The sequence below is a fragment of the Blennius ocellaris genome, assembly GCF_963422515.1.
Source record: "Blennius ocellaris genome assembly, chromosome: 17".
Lineage (NCBI taxonomy): Eukaryota > Metazoa > Chordata > Actinopteri > Blenniiformes > Blenniidae > Blennius > Blennius ocellaris.
In genome coordinates this window covers 6,695,651-6,722,423 of record NC_137666.1, presented here as the reverse complement: position 1 = coordinate 6,722,423, position 26,773 = coordinate 6,695,651, and the positions used below count along the sequence as shown (strand labels likewise).

Genomic DNA, 26,773 nt, shown 5'->3' with positions numbered 1-26,773 from the left:
GAAAGGCTCCCAAGCCCTAACAGACAACGTGCACTTTTCAGAAAACGCCTGTACAATAGAAAAAGTGTTGAAAACACACCATCGAAAGGAGCAACTCAAGAGTATTAATAGCACTCTTTTGATGGGTTCATATTCTTGGCCTTTTTGCTTTTTCACGTCTTTTCCAAGTTTTCCATACAGACAGTGGGAATTACTAGAGCTCATGGACCTCCCGACACAGACCGGGAGACATCCCATCACAAATACTTCAGTTTGCATTCAGAACACAGTGCCACCGGTGGAGCCAACTGTGAGAGTCACGGCCCATTGACAGTTGAGCAGAGTGCTTGAAATTCATGCTCGACATGGTGCTGATGCAACCTCCCGATGCTGCATGTGACTGTGACTTCAGCAGTCAGCTGAAGATCATCTCCAGCCGGCTCTCCATGCACTCGCGCCGTCACGCCGGCTGGTTTAGATTCCAGAAACAAGAGTGCTGGAACCGAAACTTCTTAATCATCCACTGCTTTTAGCTGCCACTTCAAGTCATTAACTCCACAAAAGTGGTCAAAGGCAGTAACACACGCACAATACAGGGCAATCAAATATTCTCTCTGTATTATAATATATCAGTTTTTTTTTAAAATTGCTGAAAAAGTGTTGACTATATGGTGTGGTAACTGCTAGAGTATGTTGTGCTGTAATGATCGCTGCTTTGTGGCCCCAGCTCGGACTCTTTTCACCTCTGTGTGTCTTCTATTTTTCATCAAGGCAACACAAACACTTAAGGCATCAGGATGATCAGCATTGAGTTAAAAAAAAAAAAAATCCCAGGCATCTCTGTGTCCACGTTGTTTCCAGACCTACAGACAAAAATACAACCTATTCAGCAAATTCTGGGCTGACCTCGAGTTGTGCATGGCTGGTGTTCCTCCTTCCTTAACAAGCACTGCTGAATGTGTAGGAGTTCCCAGCAACACTCCCACTTACTGGACAATGAAAAATATCTGGAAACGTATGACATCTCATGGCTTTTTTTCTTTTCTTCAAAAGTTGAAAGCATGAAATTAACAATGGACGAGACAGAAGACAAAGGCTGACCAAGCCGATTCACACTAAAGTAAAAGTGATGCTCATGACTTCCCATCTATTAATGTGTTGTCATCAGTGTCAACAAATTTGTTCATTCTACAATAAAATCTGAGGTCTAGATCAAGAGAGAAATGCAGAAAGAAAGATTATGTAGTTTCTCTTGGGGAAATCTGGGGGGTTTTGGCCAAAGGTCTTGCTCACATTGGTAAGTCCCACTGTCGGCAGTGGGATTCAAACCTGCAAACATCTGATCCAAAGTGCATTTCTCTAACTTTTAGATTTACAGAACTTCTAAATTTATACACACACACACACACACACACACACACACACACACACACACACACACACACACACACACACACACACACACACACACACACACACACACACACACACACACACACACACACACACACACACACCCCCACCCCCCCAAGGGTATTTGTGCAAAATATAGTAAACCAGGGTTCCTGCTAGTGCAGTCAAGGCCTCCAGGTTGACCTGTGCCTTGCCATCAAACACAGCCTGTAATCACTTCTTTGTGGGAAGATATATAAGGATCATGGTATTCCTGGTTTATGGGATCCTGCTGGGTCAGCCTGCTGGTGTAAAGCCGATACCTGAGGGGCAGAGCAGCACAAACAACAATAATAACATCCAAGAGCAAAGGAAAATTGATACTGAACCATAAAAAAAAATGGGGAAAAATAAAACAGGGCAAATGCATCAGATTTGTTTTTTGTGATGATGCAATGGATGTTGACTTCATTATTCAAGCAGTTGAGGACAACAAAATGACTTAATTTGCCACAAAACAATTAGTCACTTTGTTACCAAGAGAAATTGGTGGCAATGTTACATCGGTCTTAATACTTTTAGTTCTGGGGATTGTGCAGAATTGAGTGAGTTCAGCTTGTTTGGACATGTGATGTACAGACTGTGCAAATACTTCTGGCATTAAAGAGCTGCAAAGCAAGACTGCTTTTAAAAAATAAAAAGTGCTATTTAATTCTTAATCGTGGAGAAAATGCAATGTTAATGGAACAGGAGGAAGGTCAGGATTTGGTGACCATTTACCTTTGAAACAACAGTTTTTATTCAGAACATTTGCAAACCTTTTCAAATTGAACCCCATCTTGGAAAAACAAACTCAATTTTCTAGAGATGTATGCATGATGAAATCTCTGTCACTTCATGTAATCCTCGACCGACTTCACTCCGTTGAGACGGACTTGCTTTGGTTTGCCACACCATCACCTCCAGGACTTACTTTTCTTTACATAAGATATTCCTTGATGACAGTTGCATACTGCATACATCAGAAAATTGTACGTCTATTGATTCTAGTTCTGTAGAGCTGGAGATGCACTAAACAACACATTTTTTTTAACCAAATTAAATACAAACTTTTTGTTGCAAAGAAAGTTCTCAGAACTTTCAGCACATACACATTATTATTTAACAGTCCAGTTTTTTTTTTGTTTTTTTTACAAAGAATACACACAAACAAACAGAAATGCTTTGTCAGCATTTTATTGAAAATACATCAAATATGTAATTGAACACAGAAACTAACTAAAGAAACCGAGGACATACTGCAAGTTTTTCACTGTATCAGGTAGGGACTCGATTGAAAACGGTCTTCAACAATACGGTGAGACTGAAAGGTTCTTTTTGGCCGGAAAAATATGAAATTCAAGTCTTTTAACTTCATTGGAGACCAAAGACAAACACAACAGCACAAAAACCCAGCAATTTACTCCAAGTCAATGAAGCCCGCCTGGCATGAAGCCCGCCTGTGTGAAATAGCTTAAAAGTTATCGATGGGGCCACATCAGAGGGGTGTGGTTGGTCGTTTGGATGCTTATTAAACTGCAACATATTGCAAGGTATTCGTGTGTTTTTACTCCGTCTTCACAGAGAGTACGGTTTCAAAAGATACACAGATTCTGTAGGTCTTGGGGAAACTGTGGCGCTGAATTCATTTCTTCAGTTAAAATGCTTGTTTCAAATATAAGCAAAAGTTTACAATTATCTACTAAACAGATTGGCAGTTGTTTTCGGTGTCAGGTCAGATGTATGGCAGTTGTACAGGGCACAGTAACACACTTAATCTCAACGGCGGTTCCTACTGAACCCGAAGGAAACGCCTCAAAAAAATAAAAATGGAAGAACTCTGAATCTCATCTCTACAAGTTAAAAATTAAATTACTTCCCTTTTTCCCCAAAGTAATTCATATATTACCTACCTTTTCAGTCTTTTACAAATTCTCTTTTTTTCAGTCGTTTATACAAAAATAGCAAGAACATGATGTACATATCAATTGGCTCTGTGCATAAAATACAGCGGGTTAACCTCTGGAGTCCATCACAATGGTCCTCCTAACTGTTCATGTAGCTTCCAGAGAAACTTTGTCCACACATGAATAGAGGGTCCATGGAGGCCACTTTGGCAGCAATAAACGAGTGTATACAGTGAAGGACGGCGGTCAGATTTGCAAACTCGAGTTCCTGTAGACAGACGAGAGACATGAGTTAATACACGACTCATTGCAACCTGCATTGCTTCTTATCACTCTACCATATGATGGAGAGATTCAAGGTAACGAGGAGTCACACCCATCGAGCCTTATGTGGTGTCCAAAAAACTGGATGTTTAACTGAATCGCTTTAAATGTTTGTCTTCAGTCTAATTGAAAGGTAAACACATAAATGAGCCAAGTTGGCGTTCTGGGTGACTAACTGTAGTAGGGATTTCCCCTTTGAGAATTCCCACCGTTCTGAACGCCACTTTATTTATTCATGAAAGCCAGTTTGTTTATATGTGCAACACACGTCCTTTTTTGGAAACCCAGCAGCTTCATAATGATGGTTAGTGGGATAATCCATCTGTTATGCAGACTCGCTGCAATTCATTTCAGTTTGACATTTGGGGACACAAAGCTGAAGCAAATCAAAGTCTAAAGAGGGACAACAGGCCATCCTCACGGACTACATACCTCTTCCTCTGCAGGGTGAGGTGGTTGTGCCAGAATTGCCAATTTCCACTGAATTCATGGCTGAATGTAATTCCAGCTACAGGCCGTGAATGTGGAGCTTTTGATAAGAACTCAGTCACCAGGAAAACGGTTGTACAAATGATGGAGGAAGTTTCTGAACCACGACTACAGTTTATGTCAACATTTGTGTATCGCAGCAACAAGTGGTAATGACCCTCATGAAAACGCATAATTAACATGCACTGAATCAAGTCGTAAAGTGCTGTGAATAATGACCAGATGCACTGTATGTCTTCTTTCTGTATAATATGAACCGTTATGGTTTGTGTTTGGAAGGACCCAGGTTGCAGGCAGATGCATCAGAAACATAACTTGCATTTCAATTAGATTTGCAATCGAAAAACAAAAGGCTTGAACAAGAAAAAAAAAAAACAATGTCCAAACTATACAATTTAAGGATGAGGAACACAGGAGAAGAATAACAGAAGAATGAACAGGAATGATCACAGACTGATAGGACTCAGGCTGGTACATATATATTACAGGAAGTAGTTGTACATAGGATTTATTTAAATTTTTTTAAATCACATGAACAATAGTTTCCTGAATAAACATCTACTGGTCCATGAAACATGGACATATCAACTGGACTTTGTAAATGTCCAAGGTCTTTATTATTAGTACAGATTTACCAAACAATAGTGAAAGTGACAGCTGATGCTTAGATGATACCACTGGTATCGATACCATCGAGATACCATAGCAGCACCGTTCACATTGTTCTGAAAAATAAACAGTGCAAGTTTATGATAAGAGGCTAAGTGAAATGAGTCAGTTTAGGCACATGAGGTTTTAGTGACTCACTTTCAAAGTGACAAAGTGTTGAAGTTGTGACCGACTCCTCGTTTCCCTGAATCTCTCCAGTCACGTTTGAAGTACAGCGTGTTTTAATGTTTTAAAGGTATAGCATGTTTTAATACACTGGCCTGATATAAACTGCAATTCTGGGTAAATATTGTTCATGTTTCATTTAGGGAAAGTTGAGTCGTCATATATGATTTTGAACCGAGAAGATATAAGATTACCTTCATTTCTATTTGCTTGCTTTCAGCATTCTGGAAAAGGAGTTTTACCCTGGTTTTCCCATCATCAGAGGAGCCTTTCAGCTGAGAGAACTTGTATCGCCACAGTACAGTCTACAAGCGAGAGAAAGGATTATAAAACTCAGCAGTGGGATTTCAAGGATGAGCACAGCAATTAAACAGGTGCATGATCGAGAAGTGACATTTTTGAAATGCAATGAGAGTGTTAATGAAGCAAAGAGGCCTTTAGAGGAGGAGGGCAAAGTCCATCACACATTACCTTTGCTGTGGCTTCTGAGCAGGTGAAACCCGATCCAAAATCGATAGTGAAGCTCAGTACATTCCCCTGGCTGCTGCACATGTAGCTCTTGGACTGTTGACAGAGATGACATCCATTAGACATTTGAAACATTTCTGTAATGTTTGATTCAAAAACATCTTTGCATGTGTTCCTTTAAAGCACCCAGTTTTCATTCGCCCTCAACAGTCGCCTATGTGAAGACAGCAGAGAACAGGTTTCACCTCCGGACACATGTCCACATTTGTCTCACTGAGAAACACGTTTGACTGATTTCATAAAGGACCTCACCAAAGAGTTCACAGACATCTTAGCACAAACTGTTATGCCATCAGTATTGAAAACAAAATGACGTCTAAAATGTGCCCGCAAATACCTCAAGTTGTTGTAATGATGACAGATTCTGTGGGAAAGCCAGACATTTACAACCTGAATAGCAACGCATGGCAAGGTGACTCCCAAACATATGCCGCATTTTGTCAAAATGTGCATTTTCTTTCTATCCTTAATGTTATTTCACATCTTTCAAGATGATTGAAGTCAGAAACTTTTAGTAGATTTTTCACTTTGTTCCGTTGTCATGTAAATCATTTCATTCTGTGGAGCAGCAGCAGTGAGAGCACAACCTTGTATCCCAAAGGAGAAGTTCAGGGACTAGGTTAGTAGATTTAAGGAGGTCAGAGGTCCTACTAAAATCTGAGCAATACACATGACTGTAATGAAACAAACAAAAGAGAAAAATCTGATTTTGCTTGTGGTTTAAGTCTGAATTGATTGAATTTTTTATATTAAAGGCTAAATTTAGATTTTTTTTTCTTGTGATTTCGACTGTTAATTGTCCGTTAAGCAGTTTCTCCTGGTTGTACCCTGCAATTGGTTTTGCCTTTGTTCTCACTGCATTTCATTCACCCAAAGCTTTGTTTTAAGTTTGAAATATCTCTTTACCCACGTGTCATTTCACATGTGGAGAGCCCTTGTTAAAGTCAAACACGTTCAGCTTGGAAGAACTGATAAGAGCAAATCTGACCTTTTTTTTTTTCTCCCCTCCATCTCCCCCTCTGTCGTTTGTACTGTTCTGATAATGTCAGGACACACAACGGCAAAAAATCTATTTCTGAGGCTGTGAATCTTTAGCATTTTACTGCTGCAACACAAACAAGAGTGTGGCTTTTGATTTTTTTTCACAGTTCTTTTGAAAGTACTCCTGTGTGAGCTTGTCCACCTCGGAGAAGCGTTATGTCTCTGCAGGCTGTTGTTTCCTCACATCAGCATTTTTTTTTTCTTATCCACTCAATTAGGACGTGAAGATTTAAATCTTAATTTTTCTATGTCTGTAATCTCTTATTTTATATCCAAGTCCACACACACACACCACACACACACAACATGGGCATGGTGATTTTAATTATAGAGAGCAGTGAGTGTGGCATGAGACTGTGCATTTTTTTTTTTTTTTTTTTTATCCGAGTGTTTTCTGCTCACAGACCTCAACTCTCCATCTTTAGCAGAGTCGTGAATTCAGCTGTGACGGGGATAGGGGAGAGAAAAAAAAACATTGGCAGGCCAGCTGCTAAGTTCCTGCTGTCACCAAATGTAAGACTGTGTTGTGACATGGTGAGCAGTAAGTACACTTCACTAATTGGAAAGGATTCTTCTCTGGGAATTAGAAATTAGATTTTTTTTTTTTTTTTTTTTTTAAATCGTCTTAGCCAAGTCTGACAGACGAAACGTCATGCGTATGGTGGAGAATATGGTGAAACTCTCACAAATGAGGAACGTTGCCTCGACCTTTATTATTCTGCTCACACATTGCAATGGGTAATGAAGAAAAGTCAACTGGCATCCACAGCTGCATCTGTTGGATGTGGTCATCCATGAACAGATGCTGCATAAAGGTTGAGTGACAAATAACGCGACATGAGTTGAGAGAATCATGTTTTTTTCCCCCAAATGAGGTTTAAAATTACGCAGGTTTGTGTACCTCTCTGGACTTTGTGTCCCCCTTGGATGCAGGTTATGTGAAATTGTATTTATACAACATGAAGTGCATGCTGATTTATAAAGCAAGGAAAGTTTATTTGCACAGCACTGTTCATACACAAGACAATTCAAAGTGCTTCACAAAGAAATACAAATACATCAAATTACATTAAAGTTATAGAAAAAACCAAGATATAGAGAACAAATAGTGCTTTCAAATGACAAAATCCAATTAAAGATTAAATAAAAAATATGACAATAAACAGTAAAGAATTTAAAATGCATTTAAAATTTTGAAAAATCATAATGATTACAAGGGGTAATGTATTAAAATCATGAGAATGCTGCAGTGAACAATCATCTATTCAACCCTGATTTAAATAAGCAGACCTCAGGTGTTCGGGAAATTTGTTCCTCATATGGAGGAACAGGAGATTCTCAGAGGAGATCCATAAATCTGCAGTCATTGAGTGACCTTATATTAAAAAAAACAATGTGCACAATCAGTCCACTCACATTTATGTGAAGAAATATAAACAAAAGCAGATATTTTTACAAACTACATGTTTTATTTAAAAAAAAAAAAAAAAAAGAAGAAGTTTGGAAACTTTCAGAAACTTTGAGTGGTTTCCCTGAATGCTCTGGCGTAGAGACTGAACTGAACCCCAGGCGAAGGCGTTGTTGTTTGACTTGTGCTGATACAACAATGCGACTGCACCCAGCTGTGACGTCACGGGAATGAGAGCGCCGTGCTGGTTTCCAATCATAGAGTTTTATCACAGGTGATAAACATGTAAACAGCCAAGAACATCTAGCCAAACCACTTGGTTCACCATTGTTTATAATTGGTTGAACTGGTTTGAACTTGGCTTCAGTTGAAATGATTGCAATCAAAACTTAATGAGAGCCAGTGAAATTTGGCATTCTTCCCTCAGGAGGTAATCCCTCCTGCACTGGAGCACTGGAGTGATTTGTCTACATACCTTAACAGCAAAGACAATCACATGTTTTAATGACTATAAAGTTAGTCAGTTGTCACATTTGAACATTTTCAGATGAGTGGGAATGAAATCCTCCTTGAAAAATAACTAACCAAATCGATCAAAAAAATTTATTTTTTAAATGAAAAACTAACATTTCAGAAAATGATCGAGAGCCATGTTACATTTGACACTTTGCAAGCTAAAAATAATTACTAAGGAGAATAAAAGGATCAAATAACCAGTTTTATTGAGATCATAGAGAAGGCGTTCTAAAGCACCTGCGCGTGTGAAAAGATCTGGTTTCGGTTCGCGTTAATCGTACAGGTAATTAGTTAAAAATAACTCGGGTGATTGACAGCACATGCTGTCAATCCAGTACCAGAGCTACCAGTACTCAAATGTGGAAGTTGCACGTGTTGCTGTGTGCTGCACGAGTTCATCATGGAGAAATTGTATGGAGAACTGCATGTCCGTAATCTGAAAATGAACTATGACATGGAGGTGAAGTTAAACGTATTGAAAACTTACATCAAAAAAAGTCTAACTTGGACCAAAAAAAACCAAAAAAAAAAAAAAAAAAAAATGCAGAATGGGAACTATGGTAAGAAACCAGGAGATAATATGAAAAGAAAATATAAATTATCCAGTGACAACCACACATAAAACTGGTGGTTATGCAAATCCATGTAACCACAACAAGGGCAGCCACGCTAAAGGATTAGCTGAGTCACGCGCTGCTTTCAAATGTGTTATTAAACAAACAATTTGCTTTTAGGTGTTATGAATCACATTGTGCGTGACAAATACAATCTTCAGCGCGACGCAGATCAACTTTCACATTTGCATGTGAAATTCAATTTGTGCACTTTCTCACATGAGCAAACCTTTTGTAAATCAGGCATGAAGACTTGTTCAGTGGCAATTTTACATTCACACACTGCTGCTCCTGATTAGCAAATGGCGGGACAGATGACAGCGATTACTAAATAGAGACATGTTCTACTAAAATGATGTTTGGTTTAAAAAAAAACAACAACAACAACAAAAAAAACAACATTGGGATACAGAAGAAACCGTTGGATAAATTTCAGAACTTTCAGAAAACATTCATATAATTATCATATTATATAATTAATCTGAGTACAAAAGTAAGACATTTAATCTAAATGATTACATTTGATCTTCAACACTTTGTGTGCACTTATATATCCATCTATCTATCTATTTATGTATTTATCTCACAAATGTTGGTTGAGGTGCCATTTCACACAAATAATATTCAGTACTATAAACCTTATGCAAGAAGCTTACTACTAATAGAACTTACTAAAAAACCTTTTCAAATTATAAATACCACATACATTATATTTTTTGCAGGTAACTAAAGACAATATTAGCATATATTAGTTTTTGTTAACACAAGAATCACCCACAAGTCAGCAGTTTTAACATCGTGGCCTTAGGAAACAGTTCTATTACATCAGACCGATACCGAACACTATGGCAGGTGAGCACGTTTAAGTCATCAAAATGGTCAAAAACCATATGAATACATCAGTATCCTCTGAGTTTTTCCTCTTTATACTAACTTAAAGATTGTGTCTTGAAGTTTGCCCCCCACAACACCAGCAGCTTTCTGCGGTGCCTTTCAAGACATACAGAACATATCTGCAATACCTGCATTGACAAAAAAACAAAAACAACCTGCAACAGACCTACAACAATGTTGCATTGTCGGCCAATATCACCACAATACATGATTCATTACTGTGGAGGAAATTCCTCCATCTAAACTCTCCAACAACATACACAATGTATTGAAATGTCAAAACCGCAGCAGGTTTGTTTGTGTATGATAAAAACGCTCAACAAATCCCGTGTTTTGTCCATATAGAGATATTTTGTGTTTTATTCAGACTTCATTGACACTTAAACTAGTTGGCTATGATTGGGCTGAAAACAGTTTTTTTTCCTGTTTTTTTTTTTTTAAAAGGACACCGTCTGCAATAGCAGGGTTCAGACTCACACTTCCAGAAATGGACTCAGTGTGAACACACCCTAAAAAAAAACCAACACATATGTAAGCCAAATTCCTGTCTTTGGTGTCAAGTTTCAAAACTTTGACCTCGGTTGGTTGATTTATCTAACCTCTAATAACTTCAGTGTTTTTGTTGCTTTCTGCTATTCTAAATGAGATGACAGAAAATATGCATAGTATGCATGGCTGCCTTTGTACTTCAATAAAACCCTAAAAGTCAAATGTGACACAACTTGGCTGCTTGCTGTGAGCTAAAAGACCCATCAATGCCATGTTGGATTTCATCTCCATAAAAAAGCCCCCAAAACAGAGGAGAATAAATGAAAGAAAAATGCAGGCTGGCCAGTTTCATCAGTTACACCACCCACTTGTGCCCCATCAGCAAAGTTTATGTAATGCCCAGATCCAGTCAGTTTGAAGGTTAGCTTACATTGGACTCTGCCTCATGTTTTTTTTCCCCCCAGAAACCACAGGAGGCTATCCTAATTGGCTAGAGAACACAGAATCACAAGCAAACTGAAATCCTTCATAACTTTTATTGCGTTCCCAAAGGATTGTGTCCCACATTTGCACCATTAAAGATGGAGGGGAAAAAAACAAAAAGCCACATTATCATATTTCATGGTGTTTGCCTTCATACAGATAGGGACGGAGAAACTGCCCAGGCAGAAGTGTGGAGTCACTCAACTGAGCAACGTCGTCACCTGGATCCACACGTCATTCAAAAGCATCCGAATACGCATTTGCTTCTGACATTAAGTCGGCAGCGTGACATCAGATCACATTGCGAGAGATGTGTGTCAGTCTGTTCAGCTCGACTAGATTTCAGGCCATCCTTCATGTCACTTGCAACTTCACAGCCGATATTGATGTCACATCAAGGGCGGACTCAGCCAATCATTAGCGGGCTAAGTGAGCGAGTGCAGCATCAAACATTCCTGCATATTCCCCGTTTGAAGCTTGTTTAGTGTGGTGCAGTGGCGGGGGGGGGGGGGGGGGGGGAATATGGTTGCAGACAGAGAGAGAACGGAAAGCACGTCTTTTCCTCACCCATCCTACGCTGGGAAAACAAATTAATCACCAGTTATTGTCTCGGCTTTCAACTGCAATTGAATCCTTTCCATTGGCGCTGCAATACATAATGCACAGTGAACCAGTTCACTGGAAGCTTTGTTCTTTTTGCCAAGAAGCTCTCATCATAAGAGACACTTATCTCGGCGAGCGCCGACACCTTTGCTCCAGTATCTCTTCATCATTGCGCTGCACAGCAGGCTTAGAAGAGATGGGAGCTCGACAGTCTAATTAATGTTCAAATTTAGGATCGACTGCCAAATTAACCATTTCATTTTAACGTGGCTCAGTTAAAGGAGACACCTCTGACCAACAACTCATCCGTCCATGGTCGGTAATAAAGTGGGCCGGTGGTAGTCGGAGCTTTGTTGGCATCTGCTAGGAGCACCGACTTCAATGTGATTTTTAATTTCCGTCAATAACACATTTGCTGTTGTGACTTTGAAAAACCCTGGGGAAAAAAACATGTTTACACATTGCTTATTTAAAAAAAAAAAAATCTATTTGCCATGTAGAAACAAGTATCACACAAAAGTATGTAATTCTTTGCTTGAAATACCATTAGCAGAAAGTTGTTTGAGCATGGGTAAAACGTGAATAAACGCAGACTACATTGCTTTGCAATTCTAATAAGTCCATAGTTTATTTGCAACAGATTCAATGCACTTGACTTGCAGCAAGGATTATTCTGGTTTGAGTCAGGGCTTGAGGACCTATCTGTTTTGACTTTTGCATGTTCTCCCTGCGCATGTGTGGGTTTTTCTTCAGGTCCTTTAAAAATAGTGAATTAAAAAAAAGAAGTATATATATATATATGACATTTGACCATGCAATCTGTATAAATGCCTTCTGCATTTATACAGATTTTCCCAGTCACTTGATGTTATTGGCTGTGAATGTTGAGAACCTTAATCTCTTTAAAGTAATCAACATTTTTCTGGAATGCTGGTAAAATGGTATTTTTATACAGAGTCAAGTTACAGAGTATTTTCTAATGTATCTGTAGTTTCGACAACATTTCAGTTTTTTTATGAAAAGTTCAACTTCACATGCTAAAGTCTTTCATTTCTGATAAATATGAATGCAGGCAGCACTTTCTCTCCAGCAGTGTACAACTGTCAGACCAAATTGACATGAGCATCCTGATGGAAAAGTTAAGAACCGAGCTCCTCCGGTGCTGACCAGAATTGGAAATGAGGGGAGCAATGTGTTAGAAAGGCCTTCAAAAATAATGGCCCACCCTTATCACCCCCTCCTCACCATGGAGAAGAAGCACTTGTGCAATGTCTGCTAGACTCTGCAGCAGCTGTTTTGCCCCCAAAAGCCATCAGGACTGTGAAATCCCTCAGGACTCTGCCTCCTCTTCATGAAGTAATCGTGAGAAAGACCACATTTAACGGATCCCCTAACACTAATAGGGAAAAAAACAAAATAAAACTGAAAGCGAGAAAGAAAATCTACCATAAACTACACCAAGAAAAAAAGGTATACAATTACTGTTAATGAGATATTATTGAACGCGTGCCTGCACAAACAACAGGGAGACGCCGCAGCGAGAAAGTGCAGCTCCGGTTTGTCAGCCCATCCTTTCTTGTTCCATCCACACCGCTCGGGGAAATGACAGCGTGCCCTGTTTGGATAGCACACAGCCCGGAGAGACTCGCATGTGTCTCGGTGTGCAATGATTTTCTAAGTGTGACTGCAAAGTTGAACCCATGAATTAAATATCTCGTTCAGAAATTCTGCTTGTCACAGTTATGAAGTGTTGGTGGACACAGGTGGACTGCTTCAAGTCAACACCCGTTTCAGTCCCTCTATTCGTGGCTCATGTCCACAAAGTGCAAAAGCACGAAGGGCGATTAAATAATGATGTGGCCGAGTTGGAGCAGTAATGGTTAAAAAACTGTGACATGATCGGTGGCATGCTGAAGACCGAGGGACAATATAGTTAGTCCTATTAATACCCACTCTTTCTTTGTGTCTGATTCATTTATAAGAGCGGCTCCTATGAGCGCTGAACTGGATTCTCTTTTTGAACGTCTCCTGCAGTGTGTTGAACACAGGTCCAGATGCTCCCCTCTGAAAAGCTTAGCGAAGCGGCATTATGCACTGCCTGAAGATTCACTTGCACAAGTGAAGCATCCCATCTTTAAAAAACAGGATAAAGCAGAAATCTCATCTTTATGTGGTTTGTCCAAGTAATCCTAGACTCCGGCCAAAAAGGCCCAGGATCTGATAGCATGTGTGAGGCGGTGTGAAGGACAAAGAAGAGCAGATAATCCTGTACAGTTCAAACCTCAAGGTCTATGCTATAGTTTTCTGATGAGATTTAGTGTCTACAAGTCCAGGAACAATAACCTGCGGCGCCATTAATGTTTAAATCAGGGCTACCAAAAATGAAATGTTAATATGTGGTAATTAAATGAGTAATTCTCAGAGATCAAACACTCCTACAAACCCTATCAACTGCAAAATGCTCCGAGGGCAACGCTATGACTGATGGATATGCAGAGTAAAAGAAGAAAGCAAAGAAAACTAGGAACTTTAGCTGGACGTCCTCATTTGCAAGAAGTTTGAGAATTTAATTTTCTTTAACTGAAAGTTTACCTTTTCAGTAACATAGTACCAGCTGCATTATGTTAAATAGCCTTTTCACATATTTTGCATTGAGCAATTATGTTGAACATCTTTACAAATAGTCTTCAATCATGACTAATGTTTTTGTTGGTACGTTGTAATCATCATTAGCTCTAATCAATTCACAAATACCTCGCAATTAACCGAAGATGTCGACATTTTCCCGTTTCGTCACAATGGAAGGTTACACTCACAAACCAAAACATACATCATCACACACAGTCACTTCGACCTGCTTCTGGTCTCTGAGCCTCCGTGAATGTAAGCGTAGGCAAGTGTTGCGTTTGTGTCGATGCATGCGTCACCTGTGCTTCTTCCCACTTGTAGAAAGATGGGTTGACTTGTGCTGAATAAAAATTCCTTCTGTGCTCAAACTGCTCTGTGGGGCTTAAGAATTAACATGAGCTGAATTAGTTGCAGAATGTAATTGGAGTCCGGTGGAATTATAACTCTAAACTCTGGGTGACCACATGAGCCCTCCCAGCATAAAGGGATTATACAAACTGCCTACAGCTCTCAGATTGATGGGTTTTGCCCGTGTCCCATGACACTGTCAACGCTGCTGCTTCCTGGTTATAATACCCACATCCTCTGCACTATTCTGCTGGTGTAATAACAAGTCGGTTCATTCTATCTGGGTCCCTTGTTGACCCGGAAAAGATTTCAGCCTGCCAGTGATTTAGATGTCCTCTGACAGGTGCTCCGTTTTGTAATATTTATAAATGTCCCTACTTAAGGGTCTGGAGCACTGGAGCCCTTAGGCGCCAGCGTGGTTTAGCCTTCATCTTCGGTTGGTTGCACTTGCAAAAGGAAAGGGTGGGGCAGGAGGGTAGAAAAAGGGCACCACTGGTCACTCGATGAACCTGGACTGACGTGTAGCATATTCTCTTCATTTCTCAATCCAATGTGTGATTATGGATGTGTGACACCTGTTCTTAAGTCATTGACCAGCTGATGATCACATTATAGACAATGCTACTGCAATGCCACTACTTCTGATAGCAACAATCTAATAATTCAATTACGATCACGATGGTTGTAGTAAAATGTATGGAGCTGATGAAAACAGTTGTAGAGCTGCTGCCTCTGCTCTGAGCCAGACATTAAATTTAACAATCGCTGAAGTTGTTCCATAAATTATTACTATTTCACTAAACTCCTGAACCAACTCAGTCCTTCTGACAGCAATATGATAATTAACAGTGGAGGAGAGCCTAAAAGAGGCTGTTTTGTGTGTGTTTCGCGTTGATTTTCATTTACTTTAGTAAAAGAATGGCGTTTCAAAGTTCTGTCTCCATACCTCTGCGCAAGCTCAAATGCAATTAACACCAACAAAGTCAATTTCAGAAACTAATAAAGTTACTTGTTTTTAAAGAAATAGTAAGTCATTACCTAGTGTCATTAAGTATCTGTTTTCAATCTCTTGCAAAACACTGTAGATAATACAATTGATTCTTAAAACTATGAATTATGAAAACAGATGACATATGATTTCTTAACATCTGTGCTTTCTTTTTCCAATAGCTACCATAAGAGACTAAATTAGCATAATGAACCAGATGAGGGAAAAACACAACAAGTGTCTCATAATAAAATATATAAAAGCAATGAATTCAACACTGGTCAAACTCAAGAGTATGTTACGTCATCTATTATCCATCCCTGCAGTGACTTTGTTCCATTATGTGTGTGATGTTCTTTCCATTCAGATACGTACGCCATGCAAACATATAAAGGAGTTACAATAGAAATTGCTATTGCATTCAGGTAACACAACAATCTCACCCGTGTATCCATTAAGCTATGTATGTAAAGAATGCAGGCTTGCACAGACGAAACCAGCAAACTTCGAGTTTCATAGCTTGATACAAGGACGACCAGATTATTTTTCTTGCACCTATGTTCTACAAAATGTGTTTCTCTTTCTGTGTGATGATTACTGTGTCACAAGCATGGAGTCTTCACTGTAACGAGTGTGTTGCTTTGAGAAATCTGGCTGCTGTCTTCGATATTTGGAATTTCATCCATTTTATGACAACTTCACAAGATAGTGAACTGGACTCCAGTAAAATTATTGTGCTAAATCTTTTTAAGAATTGAAAAAAAAAACATTTCACCTATAACACTTCAGCAATGTGGTTTCATATCCTCAGACATACAACAACAAAAATTGGGTTCTTTTGAGTTGTCTGAATACTGACTTTTAAAATGCAGCTCTTTTATTACTCTGCAGCTTTGATTCCTAAAGTCTGAGGTAAATGGAATACAAGACATTCCTGTAGGTATTTCTGGACGCAGATAGCATTCAAGAATGTTATCATATATAGATATATATCTGAAATATTTGAAATACCTGAATTGTCTATATATAGACATTTCAGGCAAATTTCATTATCAATTATATTCATATCATTTGATTTGAATAGTTTTTAGACTTACTCCATTTCCTGCTACTACGTATTAACACGGATATGTGTTGATATTCTTCTTAAAATACTCATGTCTCTTGAGTCAACCTTAAATAATTCCACAAAAATCACATATATTGCTCTTTGAAGCGTCCTCTGCTATTTTCAAACTTGAAGCGGCTTCACAATAACCGAACCATGAAACTCAGCAGTAACGGCAGCAAATAACACATTACACACCGGTATCAGGCAGTCCTGAAGTGAATGCAGGCGTAATGAAGTGAGCTGCCCGGTGCAGTGTTAAAAATACTTGTTGGATACACTTGGTCCCATATGTGTCAACGGAACACTCAGCAAAGGAAAGCGAGGCAAACAATGAAAATTTTAACACAATCGAGCACCTACACTGTTAAATATATGGCAAGAACAGGGGCTGCTTTCTTCCTCTGCGTTTTCAGTCCTCCACAATATTGATGTTGTGAGTCTTTTGATTGACACGAGACCGCTATTACAAGAACTTTGTGACGAGGTAGTCTGTGGCTTAGCTTTGGACATATTTGCCTAAGAGGCAATTTAATGGCTCATTGATGTGAGGACTAATTCTTTAGGTTGCTCATGCTAAATGCATTTCAAGTAACATTAGTGTTGATGGAACACAGAGGGCAGGCCGCTCTATTTTAAAGGCAATTAATTTTGTAATCAGAAAATAAAATGAGAATGTGTCAATAGAAAACACTTCATCAAGAGCAAATCACTTCTCTCTGCTGAAGCATTAAATTGGCATAAAAGAGCAGTAATGATCACACCATTTTTAAAAACTACTGTGTGGTGCACTTAAGGTAGTTAATTAGAGAGTCATTTCTGTGGCTTCCTTTTAAACATGTATAAATATGTGCCTGGACAAGGTGTGTTCAATTTATTGTGATGGTTTTTGTTTGATTGATTTTGTCCATTGGTGAATGTGTTAAAAGATGAGTTTGACATTTCTTCACTTTTTGGAGCTTTGTTTTTGTTGGTTTCTGGTGGGCAGGGTCAATCATTGTATCTAGGTACACCAGGCTACTCTTAAATATCAATCAATCAATTAAATTACTACTATTACTAATAAAAATATATATTCTATCTGTCTTAGATTGAATTTGTAAACGCACTTTACAAATGAAATCCAAGACTGCTGCTGCTACTACTACTACTACTACTACTACTAATAATAATAATAATAATAACTAAACGCACTTTACATTTGAACAATCTCAAAGTGCTACATAAGATGTAAAGTCTAAAAGGAATGTAGAAAACAGTTTAAAAACTATGCTTTTTTAAAAATCAATAATTGTATTGTACTCTTCAAGCAGGTTGGAAAAGCTTTAGACACCATTAATGGCATGAACAAATTTAGGAAGATTAGATTAATAGAGTTTTAATAAATCTAATAATCTTGAATACATAAATAGGAATAAAATATGTCTCGAGAGCTGCATGACAAAAATCAATGAAAAAACAAACTGTAAAACTGAATTACAACAATTTAAAGAAATTGTCAAAATAAATCTGACAAGTTCATTTGCATTTCAGTTGCATTTCATTCAGATGGCTGTTCTGGTCCTGCTTCCTGCCCCTGGACGCCCAGCATCATCATTTTGTTTGATTACTGTGATTATCTTATTAAGTTTCCACAGTACAATGCTCTGGCACATCATCATTTGTTCAATAAACGCTCGTGACACTGATGCCACTGATTACCACACTCCATAGATTGAATCTTCCTTTTTTTTTTTTTTTTTTAGTTTGTTGTAAACTCTCAGATTGCTAAAAAAATACATTTTGTATATCGTATGTTGCTAAAGTAGGTCTCTCGTTCTTGTAATACTTGTGTGCCAGACCATGACAGTGCAAATACGCATCCTGTGCCCCACACAAACGCTTTCCCTGCTCGATCAGCGTAATCCATCATGGTGATGCAGTTAGCTGCATCCTGTGACAGTAGTGGTTGGGGATGGGGGAGGTGGGGGCTTTAGTATTCAGTGTCAGTGATGCACACCCAAAGACCAAACCTCCAAACACCTGCTCTGTTGATGAAGAACTGCTCACCACAAAGCAGCCACAGAACAACAACAACAGTTTTCAGAAAAGACTCCACAGCTCCCTGAAGTATGTCACGAGGAAACTCTTGTCTGTGGCATGGGCAAAGCCTTTCAAAACAACTGCGTTAAATCTACCAGCAGCCTCGGAACTAAAGCTATAGAACCTGAAAGCACCACATCAGTCTCTGCCTCGGCAGAAAGCGGTGGTTTTTCTTATTTAAGGTTATTTTAGTTGGGACTGGGACGGTGGTGTAAGACTGACATCAATTTCCGAACTCCACAGAAAACACAAGTTAGAGATAATGTGTGGTCGCTGGGTTCAAACAACACATCATGCCCCTTAACAACAGCCTGATTAGTTATTCACTGCTTTAAAGATTTGCTATGAATGAAGGTTCCACAGGGATGGATGTTTAAAAGATGATTGCATTCTCTACTTTTCTTCTTCTTTTAAATCAGATACATCACAATGCCAAAAACCAAAACAAGACTTTATGTCCCATTTGTCACCAGAGAATTGAAGTGCAGCAAAAGAGATATGAACAACAAAAGTGGGCTACAGTTGAATTAAAGTTTTTTTGTCGAGACTGTAATTCGCAATCGATGATAACGGCCTCCAGCCATTGCCCCCATGCCACCGTTAATCAACCAAAAGTGACTCCACTCAGCACACGGTTGCTAAAGTAAGACAAAGACCAGACTGGAAAAGACTGCAGAAGCCAAAAGGATGAGAAACAAGATTAGCAGGTACTTCACAACTGTTGGTGTCAAACTGCAGGTTTTCTTCATCCATCTGAGCAGAAAATTGACTTCTAGTGGTTTCTAGCAGAGTGCTGTCTGTTGGAGTTGGTTTAGGTCTTTGGCATAAACATCCGGGATTATTGTATTAAAGTATTCCTCAACATTCTGCTTCTCCAGTGCTCCTCATTGGCCGCTCTGTGCTTCCTTGTGGGGCTGCGGGCCACATTTCTAATCGCATGTTTCTTGAAGGCTGTGCACTCTGCAGCTTGGTTTTTGATCAGGGAACATTTCACTCGGTTTGGACTTGGGACCCAGTCTCAGTATCAAAGGTCACATCAGAGGGGGGAATTTCTGATGTGACGCCTTCTTTAATCCACACTTTGTCTATTTTGTTGATGCTTTTTGTTTACATCCGAGTGATTTGTATGGTGGGATCAGAGAGAGAAATTCAATTCAAGCTCTTTCCCAGTGGCCCCTTTCACAGCAAACAAATAAAACAGGTAGATCAATATAGACCTCATTTAAATTTGGCAAGCTTTTTCAAGCTTTCAAGAATTTTCTTTTGTCGTACCAGTACATGTTTTTACATGTCCTGGTACAAAATTATTTTCCTGTAGAAAACATGCATTTTCTATTGTTACTCTTACAAAACATGTGTATATGTTTAAAGCATGACAGGAACATTTAGATCACAATTCAATCTAATTAACGCTTTTGGTATAGAACTAGTCAACATGGTACCAATCCGCTCTGAAATGCTAAAAGCATACCAAGTAGTGCCGTGGTCTTTCACAAACATCAAATGGCTCATCTCGTCTCTTTGAGGAAGGAAAAAGGCATCTTGGGAGGATTTGCCACCCAATGAACCCAATAAGTCCAGCAGTGCCCAGAACGTGTTTAAAGACAAAGAAAAATTAAAGCACAAGAGGCTCCAGAGCAGCGTCATGTGTGGAAATACTCACTCGTATGCGCTGCACTTCCAAGAAGACAGCTCTTTGGAAGGATTTCTCCCAGATAGCCAGGTCACTGGCCAGCTCTACCCTGAAGGTGTGGCTCTGGCCGTGGCCGACCAGAATACTGAAGCACAGAGACTCATTGTCCTGCTGCTCAGGCGAATGCTCCAGTCCCAGGTACAGCCTTGCCTGGAGCCAGCAGTCCTCCGCCATCCACAGCTGGAACACAAAATGTTCATTATTACCGGTTGGAAGGGAGAAAAAAAAGGTTTAGCCCTTTTAATGATTAAGTCTCAAATGGACTCAAATGGAAAATTCCTGCATTCTCTGGTTTGTGAGAAAATAAGTTAGCAGCCCCAGCTTTTTTTGATGAGGAATAACTCAATTCTCTGATAAAAACAAAGCTATATGGGGATGAAAAGAGCAGTGATGAAAATTTGAACAGCCCTGATACACATCACAGCCCCATTCCGCTCTACGTACCTTGTGAACCTTGAAAAGAACCTCATAGAGGTTATACGTTGTTTCAGCTTGTCCCCAGTCAGCTGCATTGATCTGAGAAATAAACATCAGGGAGTGTGAGATGAAGAGGCGGTGCATCAAAAACAAGCTCTTATGCACTTGTTAGCAGAACCTCCTTATCCAAATACTGAATGCAAATGAAAGTTAGGCAGGTAGATTAGTTTGCATGAATGCTTGGATGGCTGCCAGTGTCAGCGAGCACAATGGACTAAAGCTCCTGCACTCTGAACGGGGAGAACAATTACATCCCGACAGTGACACTATTCACAAAGGCTACACAGTTTTCCTGTTGAAGCAAAACAGCTAGAGCACAGACCAGAACGGATGAAAGAGAAATGCAGTCATTTGAAGGAAATTTCTTTGACTCTGCTGTATTTTCCTGCTGCGGAGATGCACATTGGAAACTTCCTGGCAAAACAAATCGAGGTCGTAACACAAAGTACTTTGTAGCTTTCCCCCCAAAAAAGAAAAAAAACAGAAAAGCATATTCAACATGAATCTGTTTGATCAAAGGTGGACACAAACATGAGCTGCCTGGTGTAAAACTGCTGTGAGACACGCCCGAGGCTTAAACTGTACTGTGATCACCAGAATGGATTTTTACCTCACTGGTTCTAAGATGTGCATAATTTAGGATAAAAACATCCCAATAATTAATTTCTATATCAAGGTGAGAACACGAGGGATCGTTGTACAAACGTTAATTTCGTCCGGAGACTGTCACAGACGTTCGTCTTTTTTGAGGTCACAGTTTGTTGCGCAGCATTTGCAGAGATGCTTTGAGTAGCCCTCTTCTAATGTGCATGTTGATTATGTGGTTAAAAAACAATAGAAACACCTTTCTATGTAGACTAATGCATTTCAGCTCAAAACTCCAGAAACGTAGTACATCAGACATCAATGCATGGATAAATCCTCAATCCTATTGTGTCTGAGATGATAAAGGTGATGTGCCAGGTACAAATATATTGATTGTTTTTCTGGACAATGTTTTCAGTCTTCAAAAAGTCTGAAAATGGTTATAGGGGACACATTATGCTAAATTAAGTTTGTATTGGTTTTCCAACAGTAATAATTGTCCCCATACCTGGAACGATGCACCAGAAATGAAGGTGGTCTGTCATCTCTCCCTGGTTTGTTTCAATTTTTTTCAAAAGTTTGTTGCACCAACGAGCCAATCAGAAATCAAACCATATATAGTGTAATTGGGGGTTCAGCCAATCCCTGTCAAGGTTGGCCCTCCCTTTGACCCTCCAACAATTAGGCAGCTCTGCTCTGGCACATGGCACCATGAGAGGAAGTACTTCCTCCTCTTCCCAAGAGGGGCATGTGTGGGCGGAGACGGCCCAGCTCACACAGACATTGAATGTATGAATGTATATTCTGGATGTAGCTCCTATGATCCAATATTCAAATGGATGAAAATCAAGGAAAAGCTTGATTTGGGGCCAAAAACTTAAATACAACATTTTTGGACAAATGAGAGCCATGTCAAAGTGTTGAAAAGCTGTAGAATATGACTCCTTTAAAGAAAAAATTTCAAAGTAGGCTTCTACTGAAAGTTGTTAAAATGCTGCTAAGGCTTTTCCACTTCTGAAGCCTTCAATCTCTAAATCAGGATCTAATCACAAGTTTGGTGGTTCGATTCCAAGCTCCTCCTCCTTGTCAGTGTCATTGGCGGCTCGTACGTCAATCCACCTTCACTGGCATGCATGTAATGAATGGAATGGACTGTGTGAAGTCGAGATGAAAGCACACTACGTAAGAGTGTCTCTTCAACCTTGTTAACCTCCACTTTACACTTTATAATCCATGTGCGCGTTTGTAGATTGGAACTGGAAAGTTGAGAAAAGTGCAATAGACGAGAGTATCGGCAGATAAAAGCGACATTATGAACAGAAATAGAAGACGTGACTGCTGCTATACTTTAATGGAAACCGCAGTACTTTTGAATGAGAAGAAAACTTTGTGCTGGAATAAAAAAAAACAACAACATTAAAATGACCTTAATATATATATATATATAATCGAAAGCTAAAATGAGCTTTTTCAAAGCATGGAGACAAAACACATTGTTGACATTTGACGTGTTTTGCTTAGCACCTACTTCAATGTCTTGCAACAATTCTTCTTCGTGTTTTTTGATTGGCATTAACGCATAAGTTTGAATTGGACAAAATGAGGAAGTCACCAAATAATTTCACTTGTCAGCATGAGTATTGTGCTTTGTGAGTTTTCAGTTGTCCAAATTTAATCAAAAGCATCAATCAAGCAAAATATTGCATTGCTTCTTTACACTGTCCCAGTGCAGTCCAGCTTCCCTAATGTGACAAATCAGTGCCAAGTCACACCTCTGCACACAACGCTGAACAAAACAGGACTTCTGTTTAACAAACACCAACGAAAACACACATTCGCAATAATAGTTCACAAGTTGTCTATTCATCATGTGATGGAAAAGCTTATTTTCTTAACTGTGGTTTGGACCAATGTTGCATTTACGCATTTGAGAACTTTCCAGTTACCAGTATTCACATTACACAAAAACAAGAACAAGTTGTCCACCTTCACAAATAACATTATAATCATTCATAACTTAATTTTGCCCATCAGAAATCATTGCCCCGAGAAGTTAGAACTTTTCCAGTGACTTACGGATGAGTCACAGGGTCACCTTCATTCCCTCGGTCCATAATTTAATGTTGAAATGTACAGTGAAGAGTGCAATGTAGCTTTACTTTAGCGTGGCATGTTCATTAAACCACATGCAATAATATTTCCTTTTTGTATATTCACACCCGTCTCCCCACCTCGGGATAATGGCTAATGCAATATTTCAAGAAAAGCCAGAGGACATGTCTGGCATTTCACAACTCACCAGCTGCATAATGCCTTCAGTTCATGGAACCGTAACACCATTGACTCCACAACACATCCATTAATGCAATTCATTCAAATTATGCGTGATGACTTCTCTCGCTAGCATCTTGCCAAGATGATTTGTTGGTTCTATTGGACTCTACATTGAGGAAAATGGGAAATATTTGTCAATTGTGACCGTTTGTGATTCAGGTGAAGTTTACTTCAGGTCATCTCCTAAAAGATTTATTTTTTCTTTATGTTGTAAAAGCCACACTGAAGCTTGGGGGAAAAAAAAGCTTTTCTACCTGCCCTCAACTTCACAGCTTTCAGTTTGTGACCAAGAAAAACTGTTGTTTCCGTCATGTACCTGGTAAGAGAGACTTTAATGAAACTCCCTGCAGGATTTTGAAACTTTCTTTCAACAATATACTATATTAAAATACTTCCTTCAAGTTATTCTGCAGTTTCAACAAATTACAAACAATCATATAGAAGAAGCCCAGTGAGCAAAGTACAACTTTTAACAGAGTGTGCAAAAGCATGAGCCTTTAGAAAAATGACCAGCCAATGTTTGGAAGCTTTGTAAAGAATATTGCATACAGTCCCTCGAGAACAAGCATGCATCACCCACAAGGTTGCCGACAGTGATAGTTGTGTCTTTGCTGTCGCTTGTCGATGTCTACGGCTGAATCAAAGACAGTCTGGAACTACAAAAAGCCCTTTGATGCCATCAACAAGCACAATGTGGGAAAGTCTCCTCAAACAAGGCAACACTCTTGTACCTGCCACTGTAACAAACCATTGGATCCACCATCAGTGTAAAACATGCGGCAGGGGAGACTTGCTGTTCAAGCAGTCGTATCATGTGCTACAGAGCGGAGGTCTTCTGTGGGTTGACAGACCTCTCGAAGCAAGGCACAGATATCCAACAGATGCATACCACAAGGTCAGCATTGTGATAAATGGTTGCAGACAAGCAGAAAGCTTCCACACTGTTCTGGCCAGAGGCAGCACTTCTCTCTTTGAAAAGGTGGATGGCAGGTCAAAGGGCATTTTTAGCTTTTCAAGACAGACACAGAGATAGCAATGCTGAGCAGTTGGTGAAGTGAATCGTCTTTCAATCACAGTAAGTAGATCATTAACAATCTCCACTTGAATTTGTGTCAAAGTATCATTGGGGAACATACTACAACCCCAACATGTGCCTGTTGACTTTGCTGTGTGACTGTGCACAATCACATGTGAACGATTAAGTGTCAAAGATCATGTGATAGCATGTGTGTGTTAATGTCCTTACTTTTCTAACCCCATATTTTTTTTACCGATGCTATCCACACATACTTCTGGAATAAAGGACTACAGATGCAAAAAAAATAATAATACAAATTGCAGACAAACTATAAAAGGTGTAAAATTTACTATAAACTATTTCTTCACTTTCTAGTTTGAACTGAAATAACTATCCTACATTACCTACTAAGGTATAAGCACTCTACAACACTAAACTATCAAACAAATTCAGCCACCAGTTATCTATTAACAGATGATGAATAAGTTAGACTCTCTTTAATTGATACAGACGTGCCTTATAAACCGAGTCTGTAAGCATATAATCTGTGGCAACATTGAGTCTAGTCAGACAAAATTTAGATATACTGAGTGTACTTCTATTGGTGTGTGCAAGGAGCAATTTTTTATTCAGTTTTGGCTCTGTGTTAGAGTCTGATTGTCAGATTAAAAAGGGAAACTCAACTACAATGACCAGATTTAGGCTGATAATAGACTGGTGTTACAGTTGCAAAGATCTTGTCACAAGCTTCATGACATAACAGCTAACAACTCAAGTCAACCTTTTTTAAGGTGTATATGTGATGTAATTTTTTTTCAGTGCATAAACACCATTGAATCAGGGGTAGATGAGAATCACTCTCGACTTTGCTGTATTTTTTCCTGTGATGAACCAACAACCTCTCCTGTGTGTTGACTGCCTTCTAGGGAAAGAGCATAGGTAGTTCACATTGATTGATGGAAGAATTAATGTTCTCTCAGACTGACATATGTTCTGTAATTTCTACAAAGAACAAAACTCTGTAAAGACATACCACCCAATATAAATGTTTATACCCTTCTTTATATTGCAGTCACAAGGTGGGACAAAAGGATTGGGAAAACAATTGCATCAGAAATCTCTCACTTGATCTTAGCAGTTCATTGCAGCTCGATGTGAAACACCACATACAGCACATGTAAGGATGGCAAGACAGTTTTTTTAGTTACGATCTGCTTGTGCTGGCATCGACACGAGAGCGGTCTGTGCGATATGGCTGCGGGCTGTCCAGGCCTGATGGTGTTTTGGTTGGCCGTGCTTAAGATGTTATCTGGTACCTGTAATCAGGCGATATGAGGCACAAAGATAGCAATAGCTGGAGTAGCCCCAGGGGCTCCCTGTGAAGTCTCTGCCTGTCTGTCAATACGAACATGACAGCGAGTGCTGCACCACTGAAACTCTGCCAAACAACCAACAGTGTTGATGGGCAATAAATGTCATGGCACTTCTCGAGCAGTAAAGATTCACACGATCCACAGTGTCATCTTTGAGGAGATATAGTGACAGTTCATGACTAGTTTTGTTGAACACAATCCTACAGCCTTAAACAGAGGAATAAATTGTTGTCGATTTTTTTTTTTAAGTTATCCAATTCGAGTCTGAAATCTTCATGGAAAGTTTCAAAACATTTTATTCCCATTGGGACTGTTTACAAATCTGCCCCAAAAAACTTGTCGGGAACTTCTGGCGACTTATTGGAGGATGAAAGCTGTCCCCAGTGTGTGGCTACAAACATGATTGAAAGCTTGTCACAGTCTGAACTTTTAACGGGAAAACACGCATGCAAAAATCAGCTCTGGGACTGTTTAGAATGGAGAACGCCAGCCACAATAGCTTGTCAAGTTGTATTAAAGGGCAACAAAAGCTCATTGGGGAAGGCAGGCCATGAGAAGTACTGCGGGTAAATGTGATTAACCTGCAGAAACACTTCCTA

General features: G+C 39.3%; 1 protein-coding gene across 1 annotated transcript in view; it reads right to left on the bottom strand.

Moving 5' to 3' along the window:
- Positions 1-3,456: 3,456 nt before the first annotated feature.
- Positions 3,457-26,773, bottom strand: part of sntg2 (syntrophin, gamma 2) — a gene marked incomplete at both ends in the record, with an annotated part of 90,522 nt that continues 67,205 nt past the window's right edge. Inside the window, 5 exons of the mRNA XM_080513381.1 lie at positions 3,457-3,585; positions 5,159-5,269; positions 5,436-5,528; positions 20,358-20,567; positions 20,832-20,903. Of these exons, the coding sequence (XP_080369507.1) occupies positions 3,457-3,585; positions 5,159-5,269; positions 5,436-5,528; positions 20,358-20,567; positions 20,832-20,903 (615 nt within the window). The remainder of the gene's footprint in view (positions 3,586-5,158; positions 5,270-5,435; positions 5,529-20,357; positions 20,568-20,831; positions 20,904-26,773) is intronic.